The 21,517-nt window shown below is 42.1% G+C and overlaps 1 protein-coding gene across 5 annotated transcripts in view; it reads left to right on the top strand.

The window, feature by feature from the left end:
* The window catches only part of ACOT11 (acyl-CoA thioesterase 11), a 64,601-nt gene that overhangs the window by 27,741 nt on the left and 15,343 nt on the right, over nucleotides 1-21,517 (top strand). For all 5 annotated transcript variants that reach the window (XM_077453271.1, XM_077453268.1, XM_077453269.1 and 2 more), the window contains exons 7-11: nucleotides 5,265-5,400; nucleotides 7,107-7,266; nucleotides 8,491-8,610; nucleotides 17,927-18,071; nucleotides 20,342-20,397. In XM_077453271.1, the coding sequence (XP_077309397.1) occupies nucleotides 5,265-5,400; nucleotides 7,107-7,266; nucleotides 8,491-8,610; nucleotides 17,927-18,071; nucleotides 20,342-20,397 (617 nt within the window). The remainder of the gene's footprint in view (nucleotides 1-5,264; nucleotides 5,401-7,106; nucleotides 7,267-8,490; nucleotides 8,611-17,926; nucleotides 18,072-20,341; nucleotides 20,398-21,517) is intronic.

Here is a 21,517-nt window from a genome sequence, read left to right as displayed (position 1 = left end):
AAGGCTGAGCGAGCCACTCAACCAAGTCTGGTGCATCCTTTAAAGTAATTGAACGCACCTTCTGCAACTTCCCACTTTGGCTCAAGCCTGTTGCTCCTGCCCTACCCCTACCACCCCTGCGGAAGGGCCTGCCTCTTCCTCTGCATGTCATTTTTTAAATGACCCTGTGACAAAACTCTTAGTCCCTATACCGCTGAAGGACTGCTGCAGTATAGGTGAGCGGTCAGCAGTGGTGCACGTCAACCCTATCTATTGTGGACCTATAGCGGTCCTTACAGAACAGCAGACTGTACCGCACTCAAGCCTATGTACCGTAGCACCCTATACCAAGTTACCAGTCCTTATAAGAACTTTTGTGGACCAAGCAGGTTGTGTATTAGTGTTTAGCAGACTGTACGTCAGTCCCTATACCGCTGAAGGACTGCTGCAGTATAGGGCAGCGGTCAGCAGTGGTGCACGTCAACCCTATCTATTGTGGACCGATAGCGGTCCTTACAGAACAGCAGACTGTACCGCACTCAAGCCTATGTACCGTAGCACCCTATACCAAGTTACCAGTCCTTATAAGAACTTTTGTGGACCAAGCAGGTTGTGTATTAGTGTTTAGCAGACTGTACGTCAGTCCCTATACCGCTGAAGGACTGCTGCAGTATAGGGCAGCGGTCAGCAGTGGTGCACGTCAACCCTATCTATTGTGGACCGATAGCGGTCCTTACAGAACAGCAGACTGTACCGCACTCAAGCCTATGTACCGTAGCACCCTATACCAAGTTACCAGTCCTTATAAGAACTTTTGTGGACCAAGCAGGTTGTGTATTAGTGTTTAGCAGACTGTACGTCAGTCCCTATACCGCTGAAGGACTGCTGCAGTATAGGGCAGCGGTCAGCAGTGGTGCACGTCAACCCTATCTATTGTGGACCGATAGCGGTCCTTACAGAACAGCAGACTGTACCGCACTCAAGCCTATGTACCGTAGCACCCTATACCAAGTTACCAGTCCTTATAAGAACTTTTGTGGAACAAGCAGGTTGTGTGTTAGTGATTAGCAGACTGTACGTCAGTCCCTATACCAATGAAGGACTGCTGCAGTATAGGGCAGCGGTCAGCAGTAGTGCACGGCAACCCTATGTATTGTGGACCGATAGCGGTCCTTACAGAACAGCAGACTGTACCGCACTCAAGCCTATGTACCGTAGCACCCTATACCAAGTTACCAGTCCTTATAAGAACTTTTGTGGACCAAGCAGGTTGTGTATTAGTGTTTAGCAGACTGTACGTCAGTCCCTATACCGCTGAAGGACTGCTGCAGTATAGGGCAGCGGTCAGCAGTGGTGCACGTCAACCCTATGTATTGTGGACCGATAGCGGTCCTTACAGAACAGCAGACTGTAACGCACTCAGGCCTATGTACCGTAGCACCCTATACCAAGTTACCAGTCCTTATAAGAACTTTTGTGGACCAAGCAGGTTGTGTGTTAGTGATTAGCAGACTGTACGTCAGTCCCTATACCAATGAAGGACTGCTGCAGTATAGGGCAGCGGTCAGCAGTAGTGCACGGCAACCCTATGTATTGTGGACCGATAGCGGTCCTTACAGAACAGCAGACTGTAACGCACTCAGGCCTATGTACCGTAGCACCCTATACCAAGTTACCAGTCCTTATAAAAACTTTTGTGGACCAAGCAGGTTGTGTGTTAGTGTTTAGCAGACTGTGCGTCAGTCCCTATACCGCTGAAGGACTGCTGCAGTATAGGGCAGCGGTCAGCAGTGGTGCACGTCAACCCTATCTATTGTGGACCGATAGCGGTCCTTACAGAACAGCAGACTGTACCGCACTCAAGCCTATGTACCGTAGCACCCTATACCAAGTTACCAGTCCTTATAAGAACTTTTGTGGACCAAGCAGGTTGTGTATTAGTGTTTAGCAGACTGTACGTCAGTCCCTATACCGCTGAAGGACTGCTGCAGTATAGGGCAGCGGTCAGCAGTGGTGCACGTCAACCCTATGTATTGTGGACCGATAGCGGTCCTTACAGAACAGCAGACTGTAACGCACTCAGGCCTATGTACCGTAGCACCCTATACCAAGTTACCAGTCCTTATAAGAACTTTTGTGGACCAAGCAGGTTGTGTGTTAGTGATTAGCAGACTGTACGTCAGTCCCTATACCAATGAAGGACTGCTGCAGTATAGGGCAGCGGTCAGCAGTAGTGCACGGCAACCCTATGTATTGTGGACCGATAGCGGTCCTTACAGAACAGCAGACTGTACTGCACTCAGGCCTATGTACCGTAGCACCCTATACCAAGTTACCAGTCCTTATAAAAACTTTTGTGGACCAAGCAGGTTGTGTGTTAGTGTTTAGCAGACTGTGCGTCAGTCCCTATACCGCTGAAGGACTGCTGCAGTATAGGGCAGCGGTCAGCAGTAGTGCACGGCAACCCTATGTATTGTGGACCGATAGCGGTCCTTACAGAACAGCAGACTGTAACGCACTCAGGCCTATGTACCGTAGCACCCTATACCAAGTTACCAGTCCTTATAAGAACTTTTGTGGACCAAGCAGGTTGTGTGTTAGTGATTAGCAGACTGTACGTCAGTCCCTATACCAATGAAGGACTGCTGCAGTATAGGGCAGCGGTCAGCAGTAGTGCACGGCAACCCTATGTATTGTGGACCGATAGCGGTCCTTACAGAACAGCAGACTGTACCGCACCCAAGCCTATGTACCGTAGCACCCTAGACAGACCAAGTTACCAGTCCTGATAAAGAGCTTTGTGGAACAAGTGAGTTGTGAATGATTAGCAGACTGCAGCAGAAGGGCAGCAGTCAAGTATAATATTCTTTCTATATTTGGAAGAAAGAATATTATACGTGTACAAGCCTATTACCGTACCACTGATACCAGTCCTGAAAAGAACCTTTGTGGAACTAATAGTAACAGCAAGTCTTTAAAATTATCCTCACTGCCTGACACACTGCTTCCTGCCTGTCCCTATACAAATTGGCAAAAAAGAGTAGGCTGGAACGATTAGCTGGAACAGCTCTTTTGTGGACCTGATAGTAACAGCTAATGATGATGATGATGATGATGATGAAGAAAGACTAATCTGGCTGAGCTGTCCCTAAAATAGCAGCATACAGCGCTCTGTCCCTTTATCTAAACTGACAAAAGAAACTCAGGCTGCTGACCTAACACCTATACCAGTCCTGAAAAGAACTTTTGTGTACCAAATAGCTAGCGTTTTCTCTGTCCCTACTCCACACAGGATCCTTTCCCTACAGTGACAGAAGAAAGAATGTAAAATGGCCACCGGATCGGGTGTATTTATAGGTTAGGGGGAATGTCCAAGTGTCCATGAGCTGTCATGTCTCAATTGGTTGTCCTGTAACACATGATAAACGTGTCACGAAAGGTTAAAGTTCTTGTATACATTAAACACGTAAGTCCGCCGGGGCGAACGACGGAAAAAGGCGTTCGAACCCGCGGACGGCGAAAGTCGGAAATTCGCCGCGAAACGACCGCCGGGCGAACCGTTCGGCCATCACTAGTTTAGAGTCCCCACAATACTTCCCTAGATTTGGCCACATAATACCCAATACCTTCTATTGGACAAACTGTAAATGTTTTTTTACTGAGTGGAACATTTTTGTTACATGTTTTGTATGTTTATGTTGGGTTTAAATGCACCACATCAAGAGTATCACTGAAAATTGTCCACTCTAGGATGGAGACTGTGAGGTTTTTCCACATAATATTTAGACCTGGTCACCTAACACCTTCAAACCATTTTGCGTATTTAATCTTCCTTTGAACCTGTTACCAGAAACGTTTGTGGGGATGTTCACGAACACGCAGTATGTTATCTTTCAATTGTAGTTGGTAAAGCAAGGTCTAAAGTGCATGGCACAAGCGACTTCACAATCTACTGTAATGTATACCATGAGGGAGAATAAATACATCAAGTAAGAAATTGTTTGTTTAGTATTTTTCTTAATAATTTTAAGCTTTTAGTATGCGGATTTCAGTGCTGGTACTCTTCGGCCTTAAGCCCCCTTGCACTAAACCCCTGGAATTCCATCCTGTACACTGAGGGCCCATCCAGACTATGGTCATGCACTGTGATGTGTTCTCACTTCTATGGGTGGGAATATATTTTAATGGACATGCGCCATTTTTTTCCTTTTTTACGGTGAAGCATAGACGACTTACGTCATATGTGTTGTCTAGCTGTGTTGGGGAACCATATAAAAAGGTTATATTAATGGCACGGCCATTGCATTGCATCATGTCGTGCGAATCGTGCATATGTGTTATGTGCAGTATAGATGCACAAATTCTACCACATGCTACTTCAATGCATAGTGGGAATGGGCCCTGAGTCATGCATCGGTAGGCCCGCAGGAGCAAATGAAGCCTGTTACAGTGACAACATACTTGTGTGGGTTCTGTGAAACGCCTAGTCATTGTACTGTGTCCGGTCCAAGATTAGTCACTTCCAATTGTTTTCCTTCTCTTGGATTAGAAGCAGTTTTCAGCTGCTGGGAAGAAATTGATTATGCACACAGATACTGCTGCAGCTCTCATGCAAAACAATAGAAATATGAAGAGCAAACTATCACAAATCACATAGATTGGTCAAGTACAGAAAATTATGCTTTGCTTTGTATGGGTTACTTGAGCTTGGTCCCTCGCCACTTATTTACTTGATAACCGCATCATATTTAATGCCAAACAGGGAATAAAATTATGGCTGCACAATCCTTAAAGTAGAACTCCAGCCAAAAATAACAGGATGAAAAGGCAAAGTCCATTAAAAGATAAAATAACGAAGCCAGCTTTTGCTACAATATTCATTTTCAGTCACGCGATTTCCCCTGCAGTGCTTCCTTTCTGACACTAGATACCCTCATATTCTGATGGCCAGCATCATTCAACCTCCTTCCTCTGAGCCTAGGTCCTCTTGGACACACCCCCAGCCTCTGACAGAACAGTGAATAGAGAAGCGGCACTGTAATGAGCTAATCTCTGTCACTCTGCTCTATCCTCCTTTTTAGCAATCGATTAAATGATTGGCTGCTTGTGCTTCTTCTTACTCTCAGACTCCAGGGAGGGAAGTAAAGGAACAGAGAAATTGGAATCTTGGTCCTTAATTCTAATGACTTGAATTTTTAAAGCACAAGTTCAGTATACGAGTACTATATAGGTAACCCATTACAACCAAACATAATTCATCTTGGGTTTTCTGATATTGTGCACAGGTGAAGCTGAAGCCTTTGACCCCGCTCACCGAAGAGGAACAGCTAGAACACAGTATTGCTGCTGAGAGACGCCGCATGAGATTGATCCATACTGACAACATCAAGGATCTGCTGACCAGGAGCACCCTCCAAGACGGTACAGTTAAGCAAACTACTAGTGTAACCAGTCTACCATACAGAATTGCCTGGTGGTATATTGCCATACAGGTGTTACGCATGACGTCACCCACGGCCATCTTTTTGGTTAGAATGCTGTGATACTGTGATATGTTGATACACCAGCACTCGGCTTGGAGTGTGGCAGAATGTGAGTACATTTCTGTGTAATTTTAAATGTGATTAAAGCTTTTATACAGTGAGCATTAGATCGCTTTCTTCCCTTTTTTGTCTGTGTGAGGAGCATTGTTTACCTGCATCTGTGGATGATGATATAAGAAGGTGTATTACCCGGGGATCTGCTTATCTGCTTACTGCTTTATGACCTGTTGCAGGTCGATGCTCTGAGGTGAGAGGCAAATTTTACCTGTAGTGGAGGGATCAATCATCACCAGATCTGCCATTCGTTTTGTGTTCTCATCACAGCATGCAATGGGATTGTTGCTATTATCCACGTGCACTTATTTGGGATCTCCTTTGCATTAGAGGACTTTTCACTATCTAGGGATTTCCTTTGCAATCCGTTATAGAACTGTTTATTGCGCTGCACTATTTTATTATATATTTATTTTGGGGATTGTTGAATTTACCTGGAGTGCTAGCTTGCAGTGTGTTTGTATATCAGTGCTGAATATTCCTACATTTATTATATTACCATACAAATCAAATTATCATCGGAGCACACATTTCTCCCACTGACACCAAGGATTGGGCACAATTTCTCCCACTACAAAATCTGGATTGACCCTCTGCACACTGCTACACTACTACTTCCCAGCAAACTATGCAATAAAAAACAAGGATATTTAGTTCCCATATATTGTAATGCATGTTTAAGCCAGCCGACTTTAGCACCTGGCAGTTTAAACACATGTACAAGCTATTGGGATCTGAGCATGGTTATATCTTTTCTCTATTTCTCCCACTGACACCAAGGATGGGGCACTATTCCTCCCAGTGACACCAAGGATGGGGCCTTGTTTACTCCCACTCACCATGGTTCAGCCCCACTAAAGCCTGAAATACAGTAAACTGGCCCTTTGTTTAGAAAGTTTGGAGACCCCTGCTTTAAAAGTATACAAAATCTCAAGGTACCCCAGTCTAAAATGTAAAAAAAACATTACTTATGTTATGTATCAATGGGAAACCTGAGCCTGGGACAATGCACACATCCACCTTGATGAAATAACTTAAAATAAGTCCCCATCACATCAGAGCCCCTATCATATCGAAGGCCCCCCTAGACGTGAGTCCCTTGGATCTCCTTCACAGTCCCCTCCTCCCATCACCTTTTGGCTCCAGCAGTGCGGCAGAAGGTAACGGGTCAATGCTGCTTGCCCTGGATCAGAGTCGTGCATTACCGTGGTGTGAACAAGCTAACAACCATAACCTTGGCAATGAATAATGCTGTGTGTTCTGGCCTTTGAGTATCCTTTGTTGTTATGGTGCTGAGGATACAGGAAGCAGACAAAAAGGCAGCACAGGATTCAGGAAGTCAACTCCCAGGGACCCTGTAAGCCACTCTCTGGATTCTAGCTGTAAAAACTACACAGAACTCAGATTAGGGTCAGTTGAGTGGACACAGCTTCAGCGTTTGCTGGATAGAATTAGTAGGCCACTGATCACCTGGAATTTCTTTTGAAGCCTAATTTGGTAAAGGTCAGTGCATGTGTACCTGTCTTACAGAACACAGCCAAGAACAAGAAAAGAATGGAGAGTTCCTGGCTCAGAAAACCCGTGTGGAGAGTGTGGAACTGGTGCTGCCTCCTCATGCCAACCATCAGGGGAACACATTTGGTGGGCAGATAATGGCCTGGATGGAGAATATTGCCACAATAGCTGCCAGGTACAATATACTGTATATACAGAGCAAATTTCTGGCATTGTTCTAAATCTTATGTTTAAGGTGAATAGTTGCCTATAGAGGAGTACTCCAGAACATTGTCAACATTTCTAACACTAAGGCCTCCCACACTGTTTGATACTTGTAAACATGAATTACTTTTTTTGATACCTGATTAGTAAACCCTAAGGTGTGTATTTATAAAAACTTTGCATAGCTGTTTGTCCATTGATACAGCGTGTCAATTTGTTCTGTGTGAATGGGGCAAAATCGAATGTTCTCAGGCTATGTTTTCTGCAGATTAAATATTATTCATTGGTAAAGAATATTGAAAAATTTGTTAAAAAAAACTGCATTATGGCCACTAGATGGCGCAGGGTATAATTAGAAATAAGTATGCTAGTCCCCTCCATCTAGTGGCCATAATGATGTATTTTACCCATTTACACCTAACTCAATGAATAACCTTTGATGTGCAGAGAATATAGCCTGAGGACATTTGATTTTGCCCCATTTGCACGAAATAAAATGGCATGCAGTTTCCATGGACAAACCGCTATGCACATTTTTTTTTAAATACACCCCATGGAGGTAGCTGTGAATATAATAATTTTTGGCAATTTCGAATTCCATTTCTAGATTCCTTTTACACACATTGATTTACATATTGCCTTTACTGATTCATGTCGTAAAGTATTCCACAGCTAACTACTCTTACTACAAAGAACCCCTTTCTATAAAGATTGTAGAATTTCCATTTCTTCAGCTGTTGTCCTGATGTAAGTTTATACTGTATGTAAGGGCAAAAAAATAAAATACAGTTCATACACATTTCCGGATGTTTTATCACTAAAAACAAGGCAGGTACAGAAAAATGCCCGTTAACCAGATATCCAGCAAGCTCCTAACTTCTTGTATAAACCTGACTGATATCCTGAGCAGTGTTATCAACACTGCTTAGTTCTTCCCTGTGGACTACATATCACTATATATCACTTCCACCTATCTTAAGGAGATTAGGGTAAAAAAAAAACTGGTAGGGGCTGATGTTTGGGAGATTTTAAAGGGAATTCTATTGTCCGCTCAAGCAGGAAGTTAGGAGCGCATTGGATTTCTGGCAGAACTGCAGGTATTCTTTTTTTTCTCTTTTGCCCAAACACTTTAACTGCTGAATCTTTGTACACAATACATTTTGTATAACAATACTTTTTTTTTTGACTTGCACAGCCGGCTTTGTCATGCTCATCCGACTCTGAAGGTAATTGAGATGTTCCATTTTCGGGGACCCTCTCAGGTTGGTGACCGGCTGATTCTAAAGGCTATTGTGAACAATGCCTTCAAAGACAGGTCAGTATTTGGATGGAGGCAAGTGGGAAGTTGTGTCTGACATTCAGATCAACTTACAGACAAACCTGTTAAAGGCCGTTTAATTTTGTACATTAAAAAAAAATGTTAAAAGGCGGTAATAATATTAACTAACGGAGAATAATCAATTTAATGGGATCCTGACACTAACTTAAAAAATGACAGGTAGAAGCACAGAAAAGCATTTTAACCTCTCGGCACAGACAGCACGCAAATTTGCAGCCTTGGCGCCTCCAGGACGTATATTTGGCACCTCCTGGCCGAATATTTGCGTGCAGTATTGCAAAAACAGCCATGCCAAGAGAATACGCTGTGCGCACTCTCCATAGTAGGGTTTCATAGTAAGCCAATGTTTCAGCTACATACCACCATGAAACCCTTTGCAGTTTTTGAATACTGCTTGTACTATGAACAGGTCTTATGCATACCATTTCCTACACTACTACAGCTTCATTGCAGCAGTTTTGTATGTTCTCTGCCATCTTCTCCAGAAACTAGCACACAAATTTCCATTTTTTTTTTTTTTACGGATTACAGGGATACCAGATGTCCATCCTCTAAGCAAACCAACATTGGTTCTAAACCATAGCCAAAACCTCTTTCAAAGTTGGCTCAAGTACAAAAACATTAATAAAAACCCAAGCTAAGCATATACAGGTGCATCTCAAAAAAATTAGAATATCATCCAAAAGTTAATTTTATTTCAGTAATTCAAAAAGGGGAAACTCGTATTACGTTTACACACAGAGTGATATATTTCAAGCATTTCTTATTTTTTTTTAATTTTGATGATTATGACTTAGCATAGCTAGTGAAAACCTAAGATTCAGTATCTTAGAAAATGAGAATATTACACAAGACCAGTAAAAAGAAAAAAGGAAAAAAAGGGGGCTTTTTTAATACAGAAATGTTGACTTGCTGAAAAGTATGTCCATGTACAGTATAGTATGCACTCAACACTTGGTTGGGGCTCCTTTTGCATAAATTACTGCATCAGTGCAGCATGGCATGGAGGCGATCAGCCTGTGGCATGGCTGAGGTGTTATTGAAAGCCCAGGTTGCTTTGATAGCAGCCTTTGGCTCGTCTACATTGTTGGGTCTGGTATCTCTCATCTTCCTCTTGACAATACCCCACAGATTCTCTATGGGATTTAGGTCAGACGAGATTGTTGGCCAATCAAGCACAGTAATACCATGATCATTAAACCAGGTATTGGTACTTTTGGCAGTGTAGGCAGGTGGCAAGTCCTGCTGGAAAATTAAATCAGCATCTCCATAAAGCTGGTCAGCAGAGGGAAGCATGAAGTGCTCTAGAATTTCCTGGTAGAGGGCTGTACTGACTTTGGACTTGATAAAACACAGTGGACCAATAACAGTAGGTAACATGGCTCCCCAAATCATTACTTAATCCAGTAGAATAAGAATAGTTAGTGAGCCAGAATCGGAAGCTAACAGAAGGTCATTGGTGACTTTGATCAAGGTAGTTTCTGTGCTGTGCAGTTCCAGAAAACCGGATTGGAGGGGTTCAAATTGATTATTTAAAAGGATGAGAGCACCACAATAGTTTTGCGCAGTTCATAAGATGTTTTGTTGCACAAGATTTGTGGATTAAAATGTCTTCTAGCCTGCACAGACTAGTATGGCAATCCCATCCTTTTAACTTTCAAAGTACATTTATATTGCTGTCTGTGTCTCCACTGAGATTTACCCTCCCATGTGCCCTAGTGACCTTTATCACTAATGAAGAAAGTGAAAGGAAATTCAAAATTTTACAGTTCAGATTTTTCCCTTCACTTCCTATTGTGTCTCCGGGGCAGAAAGTAAATGGAAATTTAATGGGACACATATAGGAAAAAAAATAGATCAATAAATACCTCCTTTTGTTTTTTTTAGACCAGCCTTTCTTAACCTTTTCAACACAGAGGAACCATTGAAATAACTTTCCAGTTTCAGGGAACCCCATGCTTAAAATTACTATCCTACAACTCTTGATATTAGTGTGATGATCAGTGAGAAGAATGCTTCTTACACTTGTTGTCATCGGGAAGAATTTCCCCCCTACAGACACCTTAAAAGATCAATGGTGTCAGTGGTAACTTATCTGAAAAGCAGAAGTTACTAATTGCTCAAGGAACACCTAGCAACCTCTGGAGAAACCCGAGGGTTCCACATGACCTTGGTTGAAAAACCCTGCTTTAGATTTATTTTAGGGGAAAATAAAAAAGTAACAGCTTTTTAAAACAGATTTGTTTATCTGCAACTTGGCCAACTGCCATGCTGAGCTGAGGCGTGTTTGAATTCTAATCCAAATCTAGCACTGCGGCGCACCAGTCATAAGCAATTGGGGCATTCCTTGCCCTGCAGACACACATATACAGGCCCCTTGACTGTGGGGTAGGAAATGCTTCAACCATTTATGATTGGCAGAGTGCAGTGACAGTTTCCTTGCAGGATAGCTCAGGTGGGTTCAGACTCGGCTCCGAACATGCCTGAGCTCACCCCTACTGATGATGAGTTTCATGCTTTCCCTTCATTTCCATCTGAAATTCGTAAATTTCTGACCCTTTGAAAGAGAAAGAAACCCCATAGGCAGATGTCCTCTCCACAATGTCCAGTAGATCCCCTAAGGTAAATCAATATGTTTCCTCAGGTTTTTGCACAAGGCTTATGGTATTTTATTTGTAGGTTTATTTTGGACACCAGTGTTGCTAGTTCCACATTTTGAAAAACACTTCACTATCCCATAGCAAATACTTTACTATCCACTCTAAAGTAAACTGATTTATAGCACCCAGTTAGAAGTTTAGCATTTAACAGTGCCTTCTATTCAGACCTAAAGCACATTTCGTAAGTTGGGTTGTTGTGCACCATTTCTTTGCCTCATCTTCATTGCACTCCTATATATTGGTTTCCCTGACATCACCACTGCAGTTGCGTGATAGTTAGCACATTGTAACCCATCCTCATTGTTGTGCTTTTATCTGGCTCTTACCAGTTTGTAGAAAGTATAATAATGCTGAGTATTCTGATTCAGAACATGAAAAACTGCTGTATTGTCTGCACAAGACCAACACAAAGGACAGGACTTTGGAACCTGATCTGAGGAAGTTTAAATTGCTTTAGAAAGCAAAGAGTTCAACATGAACCTGCACAGGTGTGAGTTTCTGTCCAGGTTGTGTAACCTATCATTTTTCAAATTCAGAGACTGCAAAACAGTGTTTTATAAGACCTACTGTAATGGAAGACGCCTTTGTAGAACTTAAAGGACAAGCTATTCTAAAGATGCCTTTGCAGTGATTGTAAAGGGGTTTTTGTTTTTAGTTCAGACTTATTTGATTGAAGAGTATGTAGTAAACAAGCGTTTAGAAATATACGTACAGAAACAAGCAGTATTGCATGTAAAGGAATTGACTGTAGACCTCTGAGACGGGATTATATCGAGGCACAGATCTGGGGAAAGGTACAGAAAAACTTCTGCAGCATTGAAGGCCCCAATAAGCACAGTGGGCTCCATCATAAATAGAAGAAGTTTGGAACCACCAGGACTTCTAGAGAAGGCCGTCAGGCCAAACTGAGTGATAGGATGAGAAGGGCCTTATTCAGGGAGGTGACCAAGAATCCGATGGTCACTTTTACAGATCTCCAGCATTTCTCAGTTGAGAGAGCAGAACCTTCCAGAAGACTAACCATCTCTGCAGCACTCTACCAATCAGGCCTGTATAGTAGAGTGGCCAGACGGAAGCCACTCCTCAGTAAATGGCAAATGACAGCCTGCCTGGAGTTTGCCAAAAGGCACCTGAAGGACTCAAGGAAACAAAATTCCCTGATCTGATGAAACAAAGATTGAACTCTTTCTTCTGAATGGTAAGTGTCATGTCTGGAGGAAACTGGCACTGCTCATCACCTGGCCAATACCATCCCTACTGTGAAGCATGGTGGTGGCAGCATCATGCTGTGGGGATTTTTTTCAGCAGCAGGAACTGGGAGACTATCCAGGATCGAGGGAAAGATGAATCTAGCAATGTACAGTGACATCCTTGGTGTCCTAGAGTGCTCTGGACCTCAGACTGGGGCAAAGGTTCATCTTCCAACGGACAAGAACCCTAATGCACATGTTTTCTTTCACTTAAATTTCATTAGAAACAATAAAAAAAAGGGGACAGTTACATAATGCAAAGATACAATGCAATAACATGAACAACTGAGAACAAATTCAAAAGGAGTTTCTCTCTGCAAATATTAATCATTAAAGTGGTTGTTAAGCCACTCTAACCTGTACACACCATCAGCACTGCCTCCTATTGTAGTAATCCCCTCTGTGTGTGATTTATAAAAATAAATGCTGCAAATACCTAATTTCCCTGCCGCGATTGTGATCGCATGACTGGCCAGCTTTGGTCTTTCCTCCTCTGAGAGATGCAGTGGGCGGGGCTGAGATTCCTCTGATGTCAGTCTGGTGGGGAGGAGGAGAGAGCTGGCTGGTCATGTGATCTCAATCTTGGCTCTTAAATTGGGTATTTACAGGATTTATATTTATATAACATTCACAGAGGGGGCACTGCAATAGGAGGCAGTGCTGATGATGTATACAGGTTAGTGTTATAAGAGCAGCAGGAGGGGGGGGAGAGGTGGCTACATACAGACAGAGAGGGGAGGGGGAGGAGAACACAGGAGCAGAGAGGACAGCAGATAGCAGGCTTCTGTTGACAGAGGCACATAAACTGACTGGTCTCAGCAGCCATGATACACCGTGGTCAGTTTACATAGGGGTGGGGAGAAACTGGCAGGATCAGGCAGGTTTTTTAGGTGTTACAGGGGGCCAAATGACACAGGACAAGCACTGTGTCATATAACATGCTTTAAAGGAGCAGGATCCATTTTTTTTTCTTTGGGTTAACAAACGCTTTAAGCAGTTGTGCCATAAATGCACATCTTTTTGTAAAACATGTGCCTTTAACTATTTTTAAAAAACAGAGCCTGGGTGTAATGTCGGGCTCCTGCACACACTGCTTGCAGCTCTGCAGTCCGTACATGTGTAAGGGCTGTCATGCGGATTTGTAGGCAGTGTGACTGAACTACAGGTGTGCTGATCAGCGTGCTTGCAGTTCATTCAAACTACAAGTACATCTGCCACAGTGACTGATGGTACTTGTAGTTTTATTCACAGGAAACAGGATGCTCCACCCACACAGCCATGCTACTTTTAAAAAGTGACAGCGGGTGCGGGGAGAGTAACATTTACCATCAAATGAAAGCCTACTTTGTCCTGGAAAAAAAAATCCAGGTTTATTTCACCTAGATACCATAACTACCACATTTATTGGCGTATAACACGCACCCCAAGTTTAGGAGGGAATTTTAAGGAAAACAACTTTTAGGAGGGAAGTTTAAGGAAAAAAACTTACATTTAAATGCCCATCAATGCAGCCTTATCAGTGTCCATTGGCAGCCTTGTCCAGTGTCATTTGCAGCCTTGTCAGTGTATTTTTCAGCTTTGCCATTTAAAAATGGCATCGAAAGCCACCGAGAACAGCCGAAGGCGGGGGATCAGTGTATAACACACACCCACAATTTCCCCCTGATTTTAAGGGGAAAAAAGTGTGTGTTATACGCTGATAAATACGGTAGTTGTGATGGAATGTTCAGTTTAATGAACACATCAAAGTTGCATAATTGCGCTCAGGCATTAGGATTTGTTTTACCCTCTGTCATGAAGGGGTTAAACGGCAGAGTTTTTCTGCTTTCTCTTGCCTGCTGTCAATAATTACCTTTCATAGTATTAGTAGTAAGGAGAGATGTGAACTTTACCTGTCCTGTACTCCTGACATTTGGGCAAAGGCCAAAAAAAACCTGTGGGTTAAAGCATGCAAAAAGGCCATGTTTATGACGCTCATTAGTCTATTGCCTCGGTTTAGAAGACCCTGCAGATAAACATATCAGTGTATGTATGTTACGTTTGAAAGGTCTAGCATAGTTAATAATACTAGGCGGCTGAATAAATCAATAAGCAAGATTATCGATTATGCTTTTTTTTTCTGTAATCGGCTTTGATAAACTTTTATGAGTCTGGGGCACTTGCTATACCACACATTTCTTAAGTGGTGAGCACTTCTGACAGCATTGGGGTAAACTCTGTTCCTGTTCTGGTCAGGGCACCATCGACATGGAGTTTACACGATCTCCATGTGCTTGCATGGGTTTCCTCCAGGTACCCCAGTATCCTCCCACACTCCAAAGACAGGTCTGAATATGTAATCTGTACAAAAAAGGATATTCTAAGTGCACAAAAGATGGCTGCCTCTCCATCTGTCCCAACAACAGATAAAGCAATTTGAGTCCCCAGAGAGAAGTGCTTCATAGATTATTAGATTAAAAATAATTTAGATTGTAAGTTTCAAGTAATTTTGGAACTTGAAAAAGTAACTGTGCAGCCGGTTCTAATCATTACAAAAAAGCAACTCTGTTAAGCATTAGTCAGCTTGTTGCAGTGAAGAGCGTTGCAAATGACAAAGAAGTTGGAATGTCAGATCTTGGATATCATAATAGATGTTTTCATGTTCCTTCCTCATTCAATGACTAGTATCATGTTCCAGCTTGACTATTACAACACCTTCCTTTGTGGCCTACCAACAAACAGACCAGCACAACTTCAACCAATCCTGAGTTTTTTTGCTTCGCTCATCTATATCTCTTGATGCTCCCTCAAGTCTTCTCTATATTTGCTCTTCCTCAGGTCCCCAGTTATGCAGAGAATACAGTTGAAGTGCTACCTCCTTAGGAGCCGGTACATTTTTGGGTCTTCCCTCATACACAGCCAGGCAACAGGAATTTCCCAGCACTCCCACTGTAGTCAAGAAGAACCAGTCCATGGTGGTTGGTTTTGTTTTTGTTTTTTAGGGGATGAACTTGGATTGGTAGGGGTAGATGTAGGATTCACAGATTTTAACTTGAATGCAAACTGAGGACTTTAAATTTTGTTTTAATGCTACTAAAGATCTTCTCGTAAGATATATGGATCAGCTCGACTAATAGCAACATTTCTCTCTCTCTCTCCTGCCCTCCCCCCTCCCCTTAGATTCCCCAAACAAGAGGTGTAGCCTAGCTGTACTAGCTTTAAGTGGCTCTAACCCTAATCTGTGCGACTCTGCATTTGCAGCACCGCACAGATTAATTCCCCTAGCTAAGTGTGAACCTGGGTTTAAGTGGTTCTTGAAGCTCAAGGGACTGCTGAACAGGTCCTGACCTTGGGTAACAGTATGCATAGCTCCAAACTGTCCGTGATTTCGAGGGACTGTCCCTGATTTGGAGCAATGTCCCTTTGTCCCTCTTTCCTACCCATTTGTCCCTCATTTTGGTCTGATCTATATAGTTGTATATAAAATGCACTTTTTAGCTTTCAAAAAGTGTTTCCCAGCGCTAAACCTTTCATGCAAAAGCTACATTTCTGCATTTGTAAATTTCAAAGCCAATATAAAGGAATAGTAGTGGTAAAAGGAGCCCTTGTGTTTTTTTTTTTTTTTTTGGTTTCTCCTTTTACGGGGGTGTGGCAGGGGGTGTATCCTATTCATACATGCTTTTGTTAGTAGGTATGCCTCATTCCCATCTCAAAAAGTTGGGAGGTATGAGTATGGCTTCTGCTAAGAATAGCTGAGGCTGAAAAGGTGTGGCTTCATCTGCTCCTAGTGTGTCTCCTTTTTCTCTCCCTTGACCCTGAGCTCTGCTCCCACATTTCCAGGCTCCAGAATATTTATGGTCCAGCTCTCCACCTTCTGGGTTTCCCCCACCTAGGGATTGGAGAAGATTCTGCCCCCCAAATCTAACTTTTCAAGCTATAAAACTCCATTCTGGCCCCTACGTACATTTCCTCGCTTACTTCCAGATACTACCCTAAGCACAACATTGTCTTTGTTTAGTCACTATGGCTGAATTTATACCTGTAGGTTGTGGTAACATTTTTTTTTTTAGTTTTTTTTTCCCCAAATAGTCGATGTATTTTCATTAAAAACGCCTGTAAACGAAACGTGGCTAAACACGAACTACCACGTTTTACAAGCTGTTAAAGGCATTTGGCGTTTCAAATGCCTCTGAACATCCGTCCTTAATGCATTTTTTTTTTTTTGCTGTCTAAAAAATGCATCTAAACTCAACTGCCTAGAAACAACTATAAATGACCCTGTGTACATGTACTGATAAGATAACATAGAGGAGAATTTAGGGGCAGCTGAAAAGAACCAGCAGCAGTGTACATGAAGCCTTAGTGTTTTTGGGTAATATTATTATTATTTCCTTTCTTGTTATAATCCATAAAGTGTTTTTTTTTTTTCTTGTTTCTATACAATCCTTATTATACAAATAAACATTTGTTACAGGGTGTATAAAACACTGGGGTTGATTTTCCAATACTGGAGAGTGCAAAATCTGGTGCAGCTGTGCATGGTAGCCATTCAGTTTCTACCTTCAGCTTGTTCAATTAAGCTTTGAAAACAAAAACCTGGAAGCTGATTGGTTTATATGCAGAGCTGCATCAGATTTTGCACTCTTCAGTTTTAGTAAATCAACCCCACTGTGTTTGGAAAACATCTACTTAAAGTCCCCATTCACATTTCTGTGTTTTGGGAATCTAGACTTTTCTGAAAGATGCAACACTGCATAGTGCTTCCTTTGGTGTTATGTGGTGCTATTATTTCTGAAGCCAGAGTTGCACTACAGAGCAATGCGTGGCAACACACTAACATGCGTTGTGGTGTGGTGCACTGCCACAAAAGGAGCAGGTATAATTTGTAGGCTAATTGAGCTGTATTGCCAGCCCGCTCATTTATATTGGGATGCCTAGCAGAGTGCACGTTAATGAGCAAAAAATATGCACATGCAATTGATACCTTTTTTATATTGCTGTTACCTTTTGGCGCCATAAATATACTGATAAATGAACACAGATTTTAAATTGGTAGTTAACACAAAATTAAAAGATCAATTTTATTGGATTTTAATTTGCTTATTGTACCTTTTCAATCAAAATAATAGTTTTTATTGATCAAACGTCCAGTTTCTTGCAAACCATTTCTAAAAAACATTATTCATAATATGCTCATATTGCTGTATACATGTATGAACAAAAAAAGATCTGCTTGGACAGAATGCTGATTGGTTATTGTAGGTCACTGTACTTTTTTTTTTTTTTTTTTTTTTAACTCCTTTTGCGCCTTAATTCATGGAATTAAGCTGATAGATAATAGAAGATATGGGTATACCACCTTCGCCAGTTATGATTCACAGTGTGAACCTGCTTGTGTTACAGTATGGAGGTGGGCGTCTGTGTGGAGGCATTTTGCCATGATGTCACTGTTCCTAGAAGACACATAAACAGCGCTTTTATGACTTTTATGGTTCTGGATGAAAATAACCATCACTGTATTCTACCTCGCATCAAACCGGAACCTGGGGTAGGCAAATTTTTAACTTCTGTTTTCTTAGATTATGCTATTTTATCTCTTATGTAAAAATAATCAGACATCTACATCTTGTCATATTATCTTATAACACTTTATGGATTCAAATATGATGAATATCTATATGATGATCGATTCAGATATGAACCGCTTAGGAGAACTGTCCTAGAAAAACTGCCAACAAAGCTTTTGAGACATGCAGTGCCTCCTATGTTCAATTCCTTTTACCCTGTCCCACCGCATCCCCACAGCATCCCTACCATTCCCCTATTATTACCAATTATGTCAGAATGCAGCCGATCCTGTGTAAAAGGGCACTTGCACATTGTCTGTAAATGTGATTGAGTAAATACGATGTAACAAAGTATGGTTTATTGTATTAACTATTTTATACATTTAAAAAAAAATGCATCTTGATCTATCTTTTTGAACCCCCTATTAATCTTTAGTTAACCCTAATCAGCCCTTTTTAACTAATTTCTCCCTTTTTCCCCCCTTAGGCCAGTTTCACGCTGCTGTTTTTCCCGCAGAGCGGTTGTATCTGCAGGTTTCGTGCAGTTACCCACGGTTTTCCATAGACTATTAGGCCACGCATTTTTAGAATGTTTTCTGAAAGCGTACCAAAGATGCAGCATGCAGGACTTTCAGAAAATGGGGTTCCCCAAAATCCATACTAGACCCTTATCTAAGCACGCAGCCCGGCAGGTCAGCAAAGGGGATTAGAGAGTGCCCCCGACCTCCTGGACCATACCAAACCACATGCTTTCAACATGGGGGGGGGGGATACTCATATTGATGGAGACAAGGGCCTCTTCCCGACAACCCTGGGCGATGGTTGTGGTGGGGTCTGCTGGCAGGGGGCTTATCGGAATCTGGAACCCCCCCCCCACCTATGCGAATGAGTATGGGGTACATTGTACCACTACTCATTCACCCAAAAAATTGCCAAACATAAAAACAGTTTTTTTAAGTCCTTTTTATTAAAAATTAAGAATGTCCTTCATCGTAGCTCCAACAGGTCTTCTCCCTCCTGGGTCTTCTCCCTCTGCTGATTTCTTTTTCCTCTGGTTCTTCTCCCTCCACTGATGACTTCTCCCAACGCTGGCTGGCCATCCAGTGATGTTAGCCAGAGATCCCGTCTCTTGTGATGTCACCACCCAGGGCATGATGGGGCAGTGATGTCACAAGAGGGTGGGGTCTCCAGATGACTTCACCGGATGCCCACACCCCATGGTTATGTAAAAAATGGCAGACAGCGGGAGCCAACACAACGGCGGGAGCCAGCGTCGGGAGAAGTCCTCAGAGGAGGGAGAAGAACAGGCAGAAGGACCAGAGGAAGAAGACATCAATAGAGGGAGAAGAACCGGAAGGAGAAGACACGTTGCAGCTGAGATGGGGGACATTCTTCATTTTTAATAAGGGACTTTGTCAAAAACCTGTGTACTTTTTTAGGTGAATGAGTAGGGGCCCATGCTCGTTCACATTCTAATGGCTAAAATATTTTAAAAAAAGTAACTTTTTTTGTATTTGTATTGATTTACGTAAAGAATACATTTTTTGCAAGACCGTATTGCCAAACGAAGCCCTATTTTATTCCCACAAAAACATTATGGGGGTTATTTACAAAAGGAAGTGCAGTTGCTCTCAGTCTAAGCGGTACATCTGAAATGAGTGGAAGCTCTGCTGATTTTATCATCCAATCATGTGCAGACTAAAATGCCGCTTTTTTATTTTACTTGCATGTCCCCCTCGGATCTACAGCGACTTTACTTCCAAGTGCACTTTCAGTGCAAAGTAGATTTTCCTTTAGTAAATAACCCCCTATGTGTTGCTTCATTATCTTAACTAATGACACAGTTCTTGACGAATAAACAGGCACATAGTAGAAATGTAAAAATTGCTTTGGTCTATAAGGTGTATAACTACTATAAGAATTGACATGAAATTACTGCTGTTTAGCGATTTTTCCCTCACTTCCTGTTCTGATGACATCCTGTGTGACAAGGTGTCACCGGGATGGTTCAGGCATATCTCTCCAATGAAGACAGTTGGCAATAATCAACTGGAAAAAAAAAATGTTTTTAGGCTGGAATTTTGGCTTTAACCTTCTTTTAGAAAGAAATCAATAAATCCACCTTATATTAGAAACATGTCATCCATGAGAAGACAAATCTAAAGTTTATTGGTGCATTTTGTTTGTCTACTACGGAACATTTGAAATTAACATTTAGAACACATATTTCTTCCCTTTTTTTTTTTTGCAGGATGGGGAAAGACGTTACCGGGAGGCATATGCACGCAGGAAGATCAGACTAGATCGGTAAGTATAAAAAGAATTGCAGAAAACAGAGTATACCAATGACAGTCCTAGGAGATCGTTGCACTGATAACTTCCTAAGGCTATACAATTCAAGTGTATAACAATAGCCATATTAGTCTGTATGATAGAGCCCAGTAGCATGGGGAGTTTTTTAGAAAGCATGCTTGATGATTGTTCTTTTAAAGCTCAATTAAGTCACCAAAATAGATACTGTATGTACTCGGATAATCTTTCTGTCCAAGTGAACCTAGTAGTTTTAAACTCAGGAATAAGACAGCACATAGAAATTTCTTGCTCAGCTTGCTTTTACTATAAACCCCCAATCTTTTTTATCTTCATCCTGCAATCATATGATGCCAAAGCCTCCTTGTCCTCCATCCCCATAGCAGGAGGCCTGTCTACAGCAATCTGGCGGGCATAGTGTGATGTCACACACAGCAAGTCCACACAAACACCCGCTGCAGCCGCAACACAGCAGGGCTAGGCAGGGGAAGTCGTAGCCACCCAACTAACTACAGGAGATACTGTCCACTGTGTGGAGCCACAGCATGCCTGTATCTCCTAGCTGTGACCCCAAACTGACCACGCTAGCATGGATCTGCTTCTGTGCTTGGTGTATTCCATGTGATAGTAAAGCCAAGTGGAATCGGCAGGATCACCAGGTATATAACAAGAAAAGATTGTAACGAAACGTCCCACAGTCCACTTGAGTGGCTTCGTCATATACTGCTTCCTCCCAGTATGAATATAGATATCAGCAAATATCAAATATCAGCAAAAACACTAGCAACCACAATCAAGACAAGACTCGTTTGGTTGCTGAACACGGACTGTTTATTAGAACAAGAATACAGTCTTGTATACAGTTGAAGAGGAGGTTCCCCCCTCCTGCTCATATTACCCCTGTAACCAGAAACCTAATTAACATGAGCTAGTTATCTATCTAATCATTTACCTAGATTTGGTGACTCAGAGATATGACCTTTCAGGGTAGACTTGCCATCTCCTCACTTACAACTTACAATACACATAAGTATAAGCACGCCCCCAAGAGTTTGCCAGGAGACAAAGGTGTGTTAATGAGCACAATAAACTATTCAGTGAAAGACCCAGGCTTTCC

The sequence above is a fragment of the Lithobates pipiens genome, unplaced genomic scaffold (genome assembly GCF_037356315.1).
Source record: "Lithobates pipiens isolate NorthernLeopardFrog02 unplaced genomic scaffold, aLitPip1_a1.2 Scaffold_23, whole genome shotgun sequence".
Taxonomy (NCBI): Eukaryota; Metazoa; Chordata; class Amphibia; order Anura; family Ranidae; genus Lithobates; species Lithobates pipiens.
Note: the sequence above shows the minus strand (reverse complement) of the source record. Positions and strands in the feature narration are given on the sequence as shown.